An 18,142-nucleotide genomic window follows, 5' to 3' on the forward strand; every position below is an offset into this window, starting at 1 on the left:
GTAGATTCTCCTGGTTGTAGTACCAGAAGAAACTATATAAACAAGCTAGCTATATAAAATGAAGTCATGCTTAGTTCCTAATGAAATAAAATATAGAATTTTTCATCAATAGCTAAGGAGATTACTTTTACTTTCAAGTCAATAGCTTTCTAAAGGTGTGTAAGGTTTCTACTAAGTGTGATTACAGGACATGTAAAGTATTATTTGAAAACTATGCACTATGTAATCATTTCAATCATGTCTAACTTTTTCACTTGAATCCTTCTGATTCTCTTGGTCTAATTGCTTTCTCTCTTTTGCTGTTTCCTATTTTTCCAAGTCTTTGTCCATGGCTCTTTGTTCTTCTCTCCAGGATACTCAATTTCTCTTATGGAAATCTTTTCCACAGATAAAATTTCAACTATCACCTGTTTGTAGATGATGCCCACCCTTCACACTTCATGTTCAGCATTGTTAATTGGGTTCTATACCAATACTTCAAACACAAAATAAAAAACTGGGGGGGGGGGGAGAGGGCAGCTGGGTAGCTCAGTGGATTGAGAGTCAGGCCTAGAGATGTGAGGTCCTAGGTTCAAATCCGGCCTCAGACACTTCCCAGTTGTGTGACCCTGGGCAAGTCACTTGACCCCCCATTGCCCACCCTTACCACTCTTCTACCAAGGAACCAATATACAGAAGTTAAGGGTTAAAAAAAAAATAAAAATAAATAAAATAAAATAAAATAAAAAACTGGGCTCATTTTTTCCCTTCAAATATTCATTCTTTCCCAATATCTCCATTCTAGGAACATTAGTACATGTAACAATAGCCAAACTGTTTTAAATTCTGCTTAAATGATGAAGTGCTTGATTTTTTAGGACTTGTTAGAGCAGAATTTGGTAAGCATCAACAGACCTGTTTTATTGGCACTACAAAATTTTCAGTCAACTGCTCTACTCATAAAAATCTTTTTCCTTTTCAATTAACCTTTCACAACAGAAAGTCTAAAATGTATATTTTAGGATGAGTTAATTTTGCTGCTTGTGTTTATATTATTGTATTGACTATAGTACCGTCCTGTATTCAATTCAATAAATATCTCTTAAGCATCTAATGTGTGCAAGGCATTGCTGGAAGCATAGAGAAGTAAAGTAATATTCTCTACCCTAAGGTGATTTCCATAATTATAGAATTCTTCAACTGGAAGGGCTTTTAAATTGCCTAGTCCAACATCTTCATTTTATTGAAGAGGAAATCAAGATTCAAACAAGTATAACGACTTATTTAATGTAATAGTTAGTGGTTGAACCTAAGTCTCCTGGTTGTCCTTTCCATTAAGTTAGGCTTTTCACTAAGCATATATGTACGGTAGTGCCCCTCCACATTATACTTTCCTAGATCAAATGAGGACATCAAAGTACAGCTTATTTTGCTATTTTATCAAACTCAGTCCCAAGGACCACATGGTTCTTCATTCAAAAGGTCCATCAGCATAAGACAATAAAAGCCCTCAGAGTTACTGAGGCATAACTTTTCTTACCACTGTACAGTTGTACAGTGTCTCCTTCCAATCTCAGGACACATTGCTCTTTTATTCTCCACTACAAGAATTTCTATTGCTTATTGACCCTTCTAACCTTTATGTCATTGTCCTTCTAATCCTTAAGTAGCTGACTCCCCTCTTTTACTTTTATTGTTTCCTTTCTTCTCATGTTTCTGGCTATGATGACAAATAGCTTTTATATTCAGACAGTCAATGAGAGCACTCCTTTCTTTCTAATCATCCAAGTGACCATGAATATCTTTTGTAGTATCTTTGGGACCTGACTTGCTTCTTGGCTATTTTAATCAGTGTGTGTTAGCTGTTCGATGCATGGTTCTTTATTGCGAAAGATTCTTGCTTTTTAAAAAATTATTCTCAGATACCGAACTATTCAAAATGCTTGGAATTGTTGGAAGGCTGACTTCCGGATAAATGAGGAGTCATTGTATTTTTGAAATCCTTCAACAAATTACATGTTAATAACTCTATCCTGAAAATTTATGTAATAGCAGATTTAAAAGAGGATATGGTTCCTATGCAGTCTTTATTAAAAATTAACAGTCTATGTGAAAACTGATATAATTACAGCCCAAGGTAGGGAAATTCTACATGTAATCAAAGATCTTTAACATGAACCTAAATTGTTAAAAACATAAATTTGTTATTTATATATAATACTGTTAGTGTTACATAATAAGAGAAAAAAATGGAAGAATGCCACAATGCAGAATGACAATATATATCACTTGGAAAACAAGATGATAATATATATCAAAATGGCAGGCTAAAGTAATGAAGTTATATCATTTATGTACCATATCCATTGAAAAACAATGAATTCTTAGAGCAGATCTAGCTTACATCAGGACTGTAACTATGCAAACTGCAACCCAACTCAGATCTACTGAGCTAGAGATGTGCAAAAGAAAGGAGGATGTTAAAACAGTTTGTGTAAGCTAAAGCTGAATAACTATTGGAAGTACTATTCACCACTAGGATTTATATCAATATTACATGAAATCAGAAAAGGATGACTACTTTTAATTCAGCACTGATTAGGCAGCTTCAAAAGAGGAAAAAAAATCAAATTAGAGATAACAAATAGACTTTAGAATGGTTAACTAGTGCAAAGATTATTCATACATCCTCCATGGAATGAAATAGAAAGCAGATTAGCCACCAGCTTTTACTGTTAAGTTAGTAAATATGACTCTATCATTAGAAGTGTCATCTTTAATAACAAAGATAATATTATTAAATTTGTGAATGCTTCAGTATTTTCCAAACAATCACTTATTGTGAGAAATGATGGTGAACAAAAATTGTATTCTACTACCTGAAACTTTCAAAGGTTAGGATAAGGAATAACACAAAAGTATAGAGTGATAAATCTTTGTATTTGCTCCCCAAGCTGTCTTATGGGACATGAAAAAGAAAATGCTGTCGGTTTCTTTGGGGGGTAGGGGAAGAGAATATGTTTGTTGAATTGAAAAGCAGTGCTTTTTTTTTTTTTTACCATATCTACACTGAAGGGATGAGCTTATTAGTTAAAAGAGAATTAAATAAGTTATAATGTCTTTTCTAATTATTCTCATAACTATCATGAATAGTTTATGTGTTTCAGAAATAATTTCCTCTCAGAACCCATATTCAGATCTGCAGGAAGAAAAACCAAAGGTCAGCCCCTCCCCACAGTAAAGTACTTTTCTGTTCAACTAATAAAATTACTGAGGTTTTTTGATTATTCACAATAATAATCCAATTCATTTGGAGCGGAAAAAAATTACTAATATTTAAAAGCCTGACAGTGGCAAGAAAAATAGGTCAAAACAGATAGCCACTAACTACATTAGAAGTCAAGTTCTAATTTTACTATTTAACATGAATACACTGGTTTAGAATTCCTGTATATTTGCTTTTAGGAAATACTGTGGGCCATAAAACATCACATTCAACTGGTTCATTTTACAGATGTTTAAGTAAAGCCCAAAGGAGACTTTAAGTAAGAGCAATGGACAAGGTAGAATGAACCCAGAGGGTAATCAGGATGGGTCAAGAGTCTGGGGATATTTGGTCTGGAGAAAAGATGACATAAAAGGGCATAAATGATGTCTTTTAAGTATTTGAAATACTGTGACATGGAAAATGAACTGGACTTAATCTTCTCAGTGCAAGAAGAAACAAAAAGGGGTTGTGAGTGGAAGCTGTAGCAATAGATTCTGGTTTGATACATAGAAAAAAGTTCTAATAAAGAGTTATCCAAAGGTTGAATGTACCACATGCATAAATAGTAAATTCTCCTTTGAAGGTTTTCAAATAGAGACTGAATAACTACTTGTTAGTAATTTTGCAGAGGAAGATTCTTGGTAAAGAAATGGGTTAGACGATGTGGTTTGTGAATTCTATTAAATTTAACAATTACAAAAAAACCTGCCCACAGTCACTTCTTTATAATATTCCATAATATATATAGATATAATATAAATATAGCATATTTATAGGAGCACTTTTTTTTTTTTTAACCCTTGTACTTTGGTGTATTGTCTCATAGGTGGAAGATTGGTAAGGGTGGGCAATGGAGGTCAAGTGACTTGCCCAGGGTCACACAGCTGGGAAGTGGCTGAGGCCGGGTTTGAACCTAGGACCTCCTGTCTCTAGGCCTGACTCTCACTCCACTGAGCTACCCAGCTGCCCCTTATAGGAGCACTTTTGATGGTGGCAAAGAATTAGAAATCAAGGGGAAGCCCATCAATTGGGAAATGGCTGAAACATGTTGTGGTAAATGATTGTGATGGAAAACTATTGTGCTACAAGAATGACAAGCAGGATAACTTCAGAAAAACCTTTAAAGACTTACATGAATTGATGCAAAGTGAAGTGAACAGAACCAGGAGAACATTATACACAATAATAGAAATATTGTTGAACAGTGAATGACTTAGCTATTCTTAGCAATGATCTAAGACAATTCAAAAGGATTCATGAAAAATTCTATATATCTTCAAAGAAAGAACTGATTAGGGCTGAATAAAGATCAAAGTATACTATTTTTCACTTTCTTCATGTTTTTTCTTTGGTCTGTGTTTTCTTTCACAAGACTAATGAAATAATGAAATGTTTTGCATGATTATCAATGTTATATGCTACATCATGATGTCTCAGAGAGGGAGGGAGAGAACTTGGAACTCAAAATTTAAAAAAAGAATGTTAAAAATTGTTTTTACATACAATTGGAAGAATAGGATTTTCATAAAAATAATATTAGTTAAAATTTTTAAAATTATGTTTTATTTAGGCTGAACTTTAAGGCTTTCTGACAATAAAAAGAGGCACCTCAGAAGTGGATAAAAAAGTGTTTTTGAAATTGTCACATACCCCAAATAAACCACCAAGTGAATTATTTGTATATAGGAAATTAAAGAACTGACACATATTACTATGATTCTTTAAGGCTGCACAAAACAATGTATTCTCAACAATCTTATATAAGGAGTTGCTTTTTTGGAAATGCCCTCCACCAATGCAGATCAATAATTTCTTTGTACCTAAAGATTAATTTTAAAAGTGGTTCTCCCTATCTTGTTCAGGCTGGAAGTATGATAGCAACTTATGGATCCAGTGCTAAAACTGATAGGCATGGAAGTTTTAACCTGCTTTGCTTTTTTGACTTGGACTGGCTGATCTTTCCTCCATTCCCAGAGACCCACCATATTTATGTTGGACTTAGCCTGGCCCATAAATGCCTTTAGCCTTATTGTAACTCAAGCAATTCACGAGGTCTAGCTTTCCTTAGGAGTTGTTATTAAAGACTTGCACTATCATACCTGTCTTTTAATTTGGCCTTAAGAGATTTGCCTTGATGCTGAGATGTCAGGTGACTTGACCACAGTGAATAGTTGGTATGGCACAGCAGTCCATGAAACCAGGTTTTCCTGGCTCTAAAGTCCAGCTTTCTAGCCCTATGCCAAATTGCATCACAGAGAAATTAATATCCTATCATCAATCCTACACTATAGTGGAAAAAAAATTATGGCACGAACCAAGTGTCAGATATTTTGCTTGATTTATAATAATTTCAGGATGATAAACTAAAAGCTCATACAATATGTTAATCTAAAATGAGGTTTTAAAAAAAAGGCTAAATGAGATATATATCATCGATAAGTCCATTTATTTCTCTAAAAGTGATTTTGCAAGTTGCTCTTTTACTAAGAAAACAGAGGGAAAAACTCAAGACAGGATTATAAAAGCAACTACATTTACTACCAAGATCTAACAAGATCCGAACAGAGAATGATCTGTATCTAACTTCCTTTAGGTTATTTAGCTTTTTTATTTATTGGCTTTGAGAATATCCTAAGATCACATATTCCCAAAATAGGAGAATTAAAACTTACTTAAAACTTTAGTCAACAAAATAAATGGCTTACCTAAGTATCAACTTTCTTTTTAAAATGTTATTCTCAATTCTTGCCTTCACATAATATTTTACTATTAAAACTAACAAGACAAATTGTTGCCACTTCATACAAAGTAGTACATGTTAACCCATTCAAGATTAATATCTCTACATGCAATTTGGAACACAAATCCATTAAAATCTTATTCTATTTTTGGAAAAGTTATGTATTGCTGAAGTTTAATGAAGGAAACAAAAATTTCACTGACAGTACAAACTAATATGATCCTAGAGGACATATAATATTCCCCCCATCTCAATTAAGAAATTCCACAGCTTAATTTAGCTTCAGTTTTACTTACATTGATATCTGTATGGTATATAAGGACACATAACGCTGGCAGAATCTGAGGAAAAAAAGATAAAAAGATTTATCAACTTTAGTACTATTCGTCTGACATCTTAAAAGTACTAGAAGCTCAATCTATGACAATGGTAAGCTAAACGGACAGAATAGAAATAAATGTGTCTCCTCTATTAGAAAATGATCATCTGACAAACTAAAATAATACATTTTAAGTTCTATTTATATAGTCCAACTATTCTGTGCTAGTAATAGCTCTCTGAAGGAGAAAAAAAAATTTTACAAAAGAGAAATAGCCCTTCTTCATGGTGTACGTGACAAGTAGAAGAATGACACTGGAGATGAGAATATTGGCATTTTATAGCTATGTATGAAAACCTAGATTTTAAGATGCAATATTTAGGCTCTCTTTTTTTCACTTATCTGTGAACCATAGGATTCATCATGAAGTCTTTGCAAACAAAACACTACTTTTATTAAGCTTTAATTTTTCAATACTGGCCTTGTATATGTCATTTTTAAGAGAAAAAAGTGCATTAAAATTGTTTTCATAGAAATAAAAAGTTTATTAGATTCTGACTGTTATTAAATAAAAGTACTCAAAATAGTACTGTTAGTCAAATGACAAATGAATATATATTATATATTTAGAAACCAAACCAACTGACATATATTAGCTTATTTTTAAAATATGTAATAAGTCTATAATTACTTAAGGAAGTTTAAATATTCATCATTTTAAAGCACACAAAACACACTGACATTATCTCATGTAATCCTTAAAACAATATTGGCAGGCAAGAAGTACAAGTATTCTTGCATCCATTATTAAGTGGCTTACCAAATGACACATAGCTAGTTAATGGCTAAGCAAGGATGTGAATAAACTCTCTTGACTCTTCCAGTGCTTTTTCATTGCACTACAGAAATTTATTTTCAATTCGGAATTGAAATTCTATGAAATTTTTAATTTTGAACTTGTATATTCCTAGGATTATATTAAGGATCAATGTAAAAAACCACAGTAGCAGATAAAATAAGTTTATTACTTGGGCAATTTAATAATGCAATTCAATGCTAACCAGTTTTCTCTTTCTTCCCCTTTTAAGAGTTATGCAACACACTAATTGGGCATTATTCATTATCCTTTTAAGCTATAAAAACAAAGGTCTATTTTAAAAAATTTATAGATGAACCAAAAGTATCTTGTATTTGCAATCAGTTACTGACGCATGCAATAAATTCAGCCTATCCATAAAAACCTAAAACATAAAGGAAAATATCTCATCTGGCCATTATAATTCTTGGTTTACCTCCTGTACTGTCTCCATAGGTGGTGGGGGATCCTTATTCCTGCAGAGATTGACTATGACCCATGTGACGTTCCGAAGGAAGGTGATGGGAATGGAGGGATTGATGAAGGACAGAAGAGGTTTGACAACTCCCAGTGATATGACATAATCTCTACATTGAGGACCATCACCTACAGAAATGAAAATCGGGTTTAAAAAAAAAATTACATTCAAGATGGAAAACTTTGAAATGTATGCAATGGCTATGTTGAGACACTGATATTCTATGTTTCCTCACCATTAATCTATGAATGGCATAAAATATTTCTGTTCCTTCCCCTTCTGATTTGGGGAGCATACAATTTAACCTATTAGAACCTGATAGTAAGTCATAGTATCTTTTTCAAGAGGGTATGTTAAGATATTCTCTATGAAGGGAAAAGATGAAGTCAACATGTTAAAATACAGAGGAAACATAGTGTGCAATGATAATGCCAATGTTGAAGAAGTTAGAAAATATAGTTAAATGGTCCTTGTTTTAGCCATTTTTCAAATTCCATATGACTTACCTATAATATTTCCTAAGGCCCATACTGCCTGTTCACAAACATTCTGATGTGGTGAATGGAGAAGTCTCAAAAAAAGAGGCACTGCATCTATAATAATAAAGAAAAAAATTTTAATCATCAGAAACTGGAAAAATGACTAAGATTTCAACTTTAAGAAATTATTATATGCAGAGGTATAAATGTATATGCATACATATACATATATGTACTTGCCAAAGTTTACTATAACATATTGCAAACTTCAATTCTAATAATGCACTTTAAAACTCTTCTAAAATAAAAGTTATAATGTCCCAAAAAGACACCAGACTGTTAGTCCTGGAAGAAAGCATTCTATATGAAACCATTCTATATGAAACATTAAATTAATTAAAAATTATGTAAAGGAAAAGAAACATCTAATCTTTTCTATCCTGAAAACACAAGCTATACTGCATGGCACAAAAGAATCTCAACCTTGTTTATATAAACTCTAAGAGTATTACTATACCCCTTTAACAAGTTCCTCAAATCACCAATCACTACTGAGAGTCGGTCAATATCAAATCATTTCACAAAAGTTAAAAACCTACTTAATATTATCATAAAAATGATAAAATATTTATATTAAATAAATTATACTTTAATGGAATTCTCATGCTTTGCACATCTTATTACAATAAGGTTATTAAGCTCAAGGGACAAGGAGCTTCTCAACCTTTCTGCCTAGAGACTGATCCCTTTTTCTCTCCCGAATCTATTGCTTTTTAAATGATGAAACAAGTATACCAGCTGATTATTTAGTAACAATAACATTAACTTATACGATATGAAAAAAACTGCAAAATGTTTTGCAGCCTAAATAGCATAAATAACAGGAACATTAAGGCCCGCTGTTAAAAAAAATAATTTGTAGCAAAATGGAAAAAAAATCAAGTTATTGCATGAAGAAAATGCATTCTTTAAATAGTAACAGGAATAAAAATTATCTGATAAGTTAATGACAAACAAAGCCTAAAGGCTTAAAAGGGGAGACCACAATCACCAAGGGAAAGACTATACTCACATATTTTAAAAAGTTAAAACATAAAATTTATGCACTTATGCTTATTCCAAAAACGAGAAAGGAAATTTAATTTACTTACTAGATTGTACCACTGCTTGAGTCTGTGCAGAAGTTCCTGATGCTATGTTAGTCAGTGCCCATGCAGCTTCAAATTGTAATGAAGGACTAAAAAGCACATTAACAAAAATCTGTTAACATGAATGCACTTAAAAAAATCATATCAAAGCTGAGGCTGCATCCAAAAACAAACAAAAAAAGTGAAATGGGAGAGTTTATTTGCCAGAAACATCCCTGACCTCGGCTCTGTGCCAACTCCAAATAATTGCAGTGAAAATAGGAAAAAAATTTGACTTCTATTAGAGATGATGAGGTCCATCTGGCTAAAACAAAGGGTTTATGAGAATGGTAGGTTGAAGGCATAATACTGAGGGTCCTTGAATGACAGTCTAAAGATTTAGATCTTATGTAGATAGTAGTATAAAACCAATAAAGTTAAGCACCAAATTCTCCTTGTCTATTATCCTCTCAACTTTCTGTATTTAGGATAAATGGCAAAAGGAGTAAGAGAGGTAGAATTTAAATGGATGGGCAGGGTGTCTTGCCTTTGCCCTTCCCCAGTGGTAGTAGAAAGGTATCTACTAGGATACCACTCTTTAATACCTTGCCCTGTCCTGGGGAAAAGTGAAAGATAAATAAAGAGATTAAAAGCTATCCTTTCTACGCTATTGTTTCTGAGGGCCACTACCTCTGTAAACTAGCTTTTCAATCTTTCTAGTTACTTTTATTTTTTTAAAACCCTTCCATTTTGTTCCTCCCACTCATGGCAGAAATGGTAATGGAGGTTTCTGTAATTTCCAAGGGCAGAGGTAGGAGCAGTAAGTAGAGGTATAACAAAGCAACAAATTTAGGCTGAAAGAATAAAACTTTTCAAAAATGAAACAAACAGTTTCTGGAGAATCCTATTTCTTTGTCTTGTCAGTAATGTAATTATTGTCTAGCTTCTGTTTGAATAATTTCAGTATTGGAGAACTCACTGTAGACAGAAAAGCCCCCAAAAAATTTGGATAACTCTTGGACATCTCAAATTTAATATGTCCAAAATGGAAATGATCATTTCCTTTATCTACTGAAGTTCTTACCACCTTCTCAGTTGACTAGGCAACTTGTCATTCTCAAATTCTCATACACACACACACACACACACACACATATCCCCCTTTTCTCCACACAGTTACCATCCTAGTTTAGGATACATCTCATCTTGAGACTATTGCAGTAGTCTTCTGGCTGGGCTCTCAGCTTTAAGTCCTACTTGAAGTACTCCCTACTTCAATCCATCCTCCACTCAATGCCATGGCAACTTTGCTAAAGAGTAGACCTACCAATGTCACCTCCTTTAGCTTTCTAATGAATAAATTCTAGTATGTCACTATTATCAACAGGATCATAACTCTTCTATTTGGCTTTAAGGTACTTGATAACCTAACTCCTTCCTCCATTTTGAGTATTCTTATACTTTATTTCCCACCATATACTCTGATAAAGTGACACAGGTCTTCATCTCTTCCACAAAAAATACACTCATATCCCAACTTCATGCACGTGCATGGACTGTCCATACCTAGAATGCTCCTCCTTTTCCTCCTCACCTCTGACTAATCATTTTCCTGCTTTCCTTAAAGACTCAATTCAAATCCTTCCTTCTTGTCCCTCTGCTATTAGTGCCTTCCCTCTGACGTTAACTTTCATATATTTGCTATATTATCTTATTTGTTGAATTACTTAATAAATGCCTGTTGACTTGCCAAGTGTTAAAAAGTCCTTTGTTCTATTAAACTGCAAACCAGCTCTCTTTAATTTCCCACTCACTGGTCCTATTTCTGCCCTGTGGAGTGACATACAAGAGGTCTAATCTCTCTTGCACATGACAACTAATAAATGCCCCTTTAATTTTTCTTTAAAATTAAAAAATTTTCTCCTTTAGTTGCACATCTCCATCTGCCTACTGAATATTTCAAAATAGAAGTCTAAAAGGCATCTACTTGACATGTGAAACCAAACTCATTATTTTTCCTTAAAACTCATCACTTCTCCAAACTTTCCTATTTCTAGGAAGAAAGTAATACTCTCTCCAGTCATCTAATTTTACAAACTTTGCCTTATCCTCAATGCCTCACTATCTCTCACTCCACCTATTTAATAAGTTGCCATATCTTCCCCACAACTTCTCTTGCATCCATTTCCTTCCTCTTATTTCCATGGCCACTACTCTAGTTCAGGTTCTCATTGATGCTTGTTTGCACTCTCTGACTCGTCTCATACCACTCCAATCCATTCTCCACAATCATTTCCATAAATGTGCAGGTCAGATTAAGTCACTTCCCTATTTAAAAAAACAAACACCAACAGTTCCTTATTTTGCTTTAGACTCAAACACAAACACTGGCTTTTTAAGGTTTTTCAAAACCTGGCCTCAACAGACCTTTCTTGTCCTATTCCACAGAATTCTCTTTCCCATAGTCAGCAGTCTAGCCAGACTGGTCTTGTTTTACCTTACATAAGATATCTCACTTGCCTTTGTTCTGGCTCTTTATCCCTTAAGAAGCTTGTTTCCTTCAAAAATCAATTCTAATCCCACCTTCTTCAAGAAGTTTTCCTTGGTTTTCCTAGCTGCTAAAGCCATGACCCAGAAAATGTCATTGTGTTGACTTTATATGACTTTTTAGATGTACATGCTATAGGGTACTATCCCCCAATAAACATATGCTCGAGACATCTGTTGTTGTTGTTTTTTAATGCCCCTGGCACTGAGGACATAACAAATGTTTAATAAATGCTTCTTGACTGACTTATTCTTCTTCAGGTTAAACATCAAAAAATTCCCCATACAATTGGCTTTAAGTCCCCTCATCATCTTGGCTGCTAGTGACAATACTCCAGATGTGACAGAAATCAGCAGAGTACAAATTATTACTTCTCTTGTTCTTAACACTATGCATCAAAATATGTACCCAACATTAATAATAACTTGTATCAATATGCGGCACTTTAAGGTGTACAATAAAGCACCTTCCTCCTAACAATTTTGTGAGGTAGGGTGTTTAAATATTATTACTACCCTTTTTTTTTTTAAGAGAAATAAAAGTTCAGAGGGGTTAACTGATTTGTTTGTGGTCCTGCAGCTTCCTGCAAAAGTCTCAGGAGTTTCTACCTTAAGAGTACCTTAAGTTCAGTGATCTCTCCTTATTAAAATTGCCTTGACACTTAGGAGTGTCTTAGATTGGGAGGGGGTGGGGGTGAGGGATGGGCCAGTTGTACCAAGCCATTGTGAAGATGGGTTTAACTCCACCCTGCCCATTTTTAGATTTAATCACTAGAATCCTATACACCCCACTTATCTTTAAGTACGGGGAGGTCACCTGCTATAGCAAGTGACAAATCAGATTGGTACACATAAAGTGTGAGGAAGGCAAAGGAAGTGACAAAAGGAATGGCCTTTAAAAATGGCCAGAACTTCCTGTGACACTCTCTTTCACCTTGAACTGGACTCTAGAGGAGTTCCAGCTGAGGACCTTGGGCTGTTTTCTATTTCTCCTTAGAACTACCACGTGGGTGAGTGAAAAAGGTTGACTCCCTTCCTTGGCTTTTCCTGGAGGTACTAGTCATGGGAGGGGCTCCTTGTCTGGAAGGAGGTCTCCTAGCTAAAAACCCTTGTTAATTGACCCCTAGGCCCTCCAGCTGGGGCTACTGGAGCCCTGCTGGAGTAAGCCAGGGCTTGAGCACATAGTCTAGCTCGTTAAGCTAGATCTCTTACTCTGCCCTCTTTCCCATTTCTCTACTTTCACTCTTTCTCTCTCCCTTTGTAAATAAATTACCATAAAAATCATTTTGGAATTGAGTAATTAATTCTTGGTGGCCATACTTTTAAATAACTTAGTCTAGCCCTTTAATTTTAACCCCTTACATTACTGCCCCCTTTTACATCATTTATTCATATTGAATTAAAAAAACATGAAACTTTTTGACCCATTGACTTTATGATGTTTAATTTCTAACCCTAAAGTGCAGGCTTTTAAATTTATCCATATTAAATTTTATCTTGCTAGATATGGTTCATTGTTCCTACCTGCTGAGATTTCTTTGGATCCTAGCTCTGCCACCTAATGTGTATACTATCCTGTCTACTTCTGAATCACATGCAAATCTTATAAGCATGCTTTCTATCTCTTGATCCAAATCAATGACAAAGGCGTTAGAATAGGATGTGCCTGAATCCTGTAGTATGTCATTAAAGACCTCCTTGTAGTTAAGAAGAATCCACACATTCTCTTTTGATTTGATCTTAAGACTTTGTCTAGAGCAGTGATGGGCAAACTATTCCCCACGGGCCAGATCCAGGCCGTAGTTTTCCCATCACTGCCTTAATTATGATGGGGAAACTACTTAATTAAGGCAGTGATGGGAAAACTACGGCCTGGATCTGGCCTATGGGGAATAGTTTGCCCATCAATGCTCTAGAGTATAACATAGGTCAGATTTTTCTATCTTATTCATAAGGATATCAACAGACTTTAACAAATAGCTTGCTGAAATCAAAATAACTACAACATTTCTGTGAGGTACAAGAACTGTCCAAAAGGAAAATGAGATAATTTTAGCCTGATTTGTTCTTAGTGAACCCAAGCTCATTTCTAATGTGTAATAACTCCTTTTCTAAATATGAGGATCCATGGTTTTCTAAAAATTTACTAGAGATTGTCAAGCCTGTAAATTTATTATTTCTGTAATACACTTTCCCTTTTGTCTGAAAAACTAGGACACCTCTAAATTTCAGTTTCTAGTGCCTCTCTCATTTCCCCATAATTCCTAGAGATGATCAACAATAGCAATTAATGGATTATGCCTTCTTTCAGTACTTTCAAAAGAAATTAATTTCCGTTGAAAGAACTGAACTCATTTAAATTACCTAGATACTCTCTTACCTCTTTTTCAATTCCTTCATTCATATCTATGCTATCCTATTTAATCTGAAGACAGTGATGAATCAAGTCAAAGTCAGTTATTTTGGCTTACTCTGTAGATTAATATATTGTTTACTCAAAGCTCTGCTATCTTGTCTTTTTTGGGTTTAACACATATAAGTTCTTTCCTTAGCATTTTTAATTTGTGGCTCATTTCATTTTAGGCTTTCTGAAATATGATTTCTTAACATTCTAAGTATTTGTCTATATCCAATGTTCTCTTTCTCAACATTTCAAATGCTATGATTATATATATGTTCACTTTGTCCCAAAACAGTAATTATTTCCACATGCTTAACTAGTTCATTCTTTTGGATGATATTGTCATCAAGAATAGCAGTCAACAAACATCACTATCTTTATCTTTTGAATACTGTCACTGTCAACAAAATAACAAATTTATCATAGGAGCTTTGCTTTTCTAGGGAAAAAATTTCTACTAAATAGCCAGATAATTCAAGACCTCTATCAATAACTGTATTGTTTCACTTTAATACAAAGAACTAATTAGAGCTAGACAATATTGGAATGGGCAGTATTAGGAAATAATAAGTTCCCTGCTCTAGAAGAGTTTTTGAAGAAGCTGAAAAGCCATCTGTTGAGCTATTAGTTGAGAAGGCTGTAGTAAATTAGCCAAGGTTGCTTCGAAATCATCCAAACTTTAGCTATTAGGCAATTAACAGTGGATTTTGATGAGAGAAGTACAGTTCAAATGTCTTTGTTAGAGCCAGATAGCAATTCAATCTTCTCTTTAAAGGAAAGGAAGAAAGATGGGAAGAAAGTTGGAGCAGAATGTTTAATGGAGAGATAATATAAAAAAACACAAGGGAATACAAGTGAGAGAAAGATCAAGCCTAAGTTGGGTCATTTAATTTTTTTACTTCCATTAATGGTTTTGATAAAAATAAATTCTAGGGGCAAACTACCAATATAAAAAAAAGATTAATGTATAAATATCAGATTCTGTCATTTAGCTAATAATTTTGTCTTTCCCAAACTAAACTTGTTAAATGAGTCAAACTTAAAGTAGCAGCCAATCAGTCAATAAACATTACTAAATGCTTACTATGCACCAAGCAAGATATAAAGCACTAGGTAGGGATACAAAATGAGACAAAAGACAATTCCGGTATGGAAAATACTCACAGTCTAATGCAAGACTCTGAGCAAACAAATATATACAAATATACTAAATACAAAATAAGTAGGAAATAAATAAGGGGGTAGGTGCTAGAATGAAGAAGAGTTTGGGAAAAGCCTTTCTGCAGAAGATGAGATTTTAGTTGAGCCTTAAAAGAAGCCAGGGAAGGCAGAGATGACAAGGGAGAGCATTCTAGGCATGAGGGACAGACAGAAGAAATGCTAAGAGGTGGGAAAAGCAAGGTGGTCAAGTGTCACTGGTTCATAAGTACATGCAAGTGGGGGGGGGTGGCATAAAGACTGAGAAGACTAGAAAGAGAGGGGCTAGATTAAAAAGGTATTTTAATGCTAAGAAGATTTTCTATTTGATCTAGAAAAAACAGGTAGTCACTGGAGTTTATTGTATTGTGAGAGACAGAAAGACATGTTGGACCTTATTGAATGTGTGTGTGTGTGTGTGTGTGTGTGTGTGTGTGTGTGTGTGTGTGTGTGTGTGAGAGAGAGAGAGAGAGAGAGACAGACAGACAGACAGACAGAGACAGAGTGAGACATGTTGGACTTACACTTTTGGAAAATCACTTTGGGGTCTTAATGTAGGATGGGCTAGAATGGGGGAGGTAGAAAGGGTTGGGTGATGATGGAAAAGAAACTTGAAGCAGGCAGATCCACTAGCTGAATATCGCAATATTCCAAGTGAGGTGATAAGAATCTGTGCCAGAGTGGTGTCAGTGTTAAAGGTGAGAAGTTGCAAAGATGAAGTTGACAGGCCTTGTCAACAAATGTTGACCTCTATTATGGAGAGGGTGAGAGACTGTAAGGAGTTGAGGATGATTCTCAGGCTGTAAGTCTGAGGGATGAGAAGACGGTGTTGCCTTCTACAGTAATGGGGTGTAGGGGGGTAGTAAGGGATGGCTTTGGGGGAAAGAAGAATTTGGTTTTAGACATGTTGAGTTTAAGATGTCTACTGAACATTCAATTCGAGATGTATGAAAGACTAAAGAAGTTAGGGCAGAGCCCAGGACAGAACACTATAGGATACCTATGATTAGAGGGAATGATCTGGATAAGGAACCAATAAATAAGACTAAGAATGGGCAGTGTGATAAGTAGAAGAACTAGAATAGAATGATACCCTGAAAGCCTATAGTGAAGAGTATCAAGGAGGAGAGATTAACAATACCAAAAGCTGCAGAGAGGTCAAAGACAATAAAGACTGAAAATGGCCATTGGATTTGAAAATTAAGTGATCATTGGTAATTTTAAAGAGAATAGTTTCAGGGAAATGATGATGTCAGAAGCTGGATTATAAGGGGCTATGATGAGTTTGAGAGGAGAAAAAGCAGGAGCAATTATTGTAGATAGCCTTTTTATGGATTTTAGCTACAAAGAACAGAAGGGATATAGGATGATGGTGGATGCAGACAGATCAAGTGAGGCTTTTTTTTTTTTTAATGGGGGAAACTAGGCATGTTTTTAGGCAGGAGGGAAGGAGTAAGTAGAGAGGGAGAGATTGAAAACAAGTGATAGAGCAGAGATGAGAGGAGGCAATCTGCTGGAGAAGACAGAATGGAATGTCATTGTGCTAGTAGAGTGACGAGAGTCTTAGTAAAGCCACTTTGTCATGTGAGAGAGGTATCAAGAAGGAGACAGACACAATGTATATGAGTGATATGAAATTAAAGGAGAAAACACTGGGATTCATGGTGAATGGTGTCAATTTTCCCCACAAAATATGAGGCCAGGTTCTCAGCTAAGAGGGTGAGGAGGAGAAGCCATTGAAAGTTTGAAGAGGAAAAGAAAAAGTCTAGAAGAGTCATTTTGGTAAGTGATGGTGAGTTGATAATGCAACTATAGTAGGATTGCCTAGCAGCACTGACAGCCCAGTTAAGGTTATACAATATACATTTGTAGTGGACCTAATCAGAACAGTTGGGTGAATTTCTCTACCTTGTAAAATGTGTAGGAGCAAAGGCAGCAAATAGTGGCAGTGATGAAGACTGAGGTTTGGCAGGATATAATAAGCAAAATGATAAGAGGACTAGGAAATCAAGAGAAAAGGACAGGAAGAACTGAATTAAGTTTACCCAGAAATAAGATGGACAAAAGAGGAGAGTGCCTAGTGAAAGCATGATTACTTGAGAAAAAATTGAGGGATTAAGGCATTACAGCTCATGGAGTAGACAAAGAGTAATATTTGGTAAGGGATATCAGAAGAAGTGATCTAAACATGGAGGTGGTACATTTGTAGGTGATGAAAAGATCAAGGCTATGACCATATTTGTGCACAGCTGAGATGGGTGGAGAAGTAGGTCACAAGAAATGAGCAGTTTATGGTATTTGAGGGAGAATCAATGTGCATATTGAAGTTCCCTGGTATGAGGGCAGAAATTGGAGAAGAGAGAACTGAAACCATGCATCAATCTCATTTGGGAAGTAAGAGACTAACCTAGAATCTCTAGATAATAGTTACTAGGATTTTGATTGGGTAGTAGAGATGAGCAACATGAATCCCAAAGGATGAGTGATAGAGATAAGGAGAAAATCTAGAAGTTGCAATGGAGAGCAAGTAGCATTCTAATTCACTAAACCAAGGGGAATGAGTGAAGGTGCAGCTAGAATTAAAAAGGGTGACCAAAGAAGCTGAGTCATCAGCAAGGAGTCAGTTTTCAATAATAACTAGCAGATGAATGGAGTGGGAGAAGAAATGATGTAGGAGTAAGGGAAGTTTGTTGCCTGTGGAACATGCATTCTAGAAGGCACAACAGAAGTGTCATGTTTGGCTGGAACTTT

At 34.9% G+C, this 18,142-nt stretch overlaps 1 protein-coding gene across 1 annotated transcript in view; it reads right to left on the minus strand.

Moving 5' to 3' along the window:
* The window catches only part of KPNA3 (karyopherin subunit alpha 3), a 73,644-nt gene that overhangs the window by 21,063 nt on the left and 34,439 nt on the right, over window positions 1-18,142 (minus strand). The window contains exons 7-10 of the mRNA XM_044668241.1: window positions 9,271-9,356; window positions 8,147-8,233; window positions 7,599-7,768; window positions 6,284-6,328 (exon numbers count right to left, since the gene is read on the minus strand). Of these exons, the coding sequence (XP_044524176.1) occupies window positions 6,284-6,328; window positions 7,599-7,768; window positions 8,147-8,233; window positions 9,271-9,356 (388 nt within the window). The remainder of the gene's footprint in view (window positions 1-6,283; window positions 6,329-7,598; window positions 7,769-8,146; window positions 8,234-9,270; window positions 9,357-18,142) is intronic.

Source organism: Gracilinanus agilis, chromosome 3 (genome assembly GCF_016433145.1).
Source record: "Gracilinanus agilis isolate LMUSP501 chromosome 3, AgileGrace, whole genome shotgun sequence".
Classification (NCBI taxonomy): domain Eukaryota; kingdom Metazoa; phylum Chordata; class Mammalia; order Didelphimorphia; family Didelphidae; genus Gracilinanus; species Gracilinanus agilis.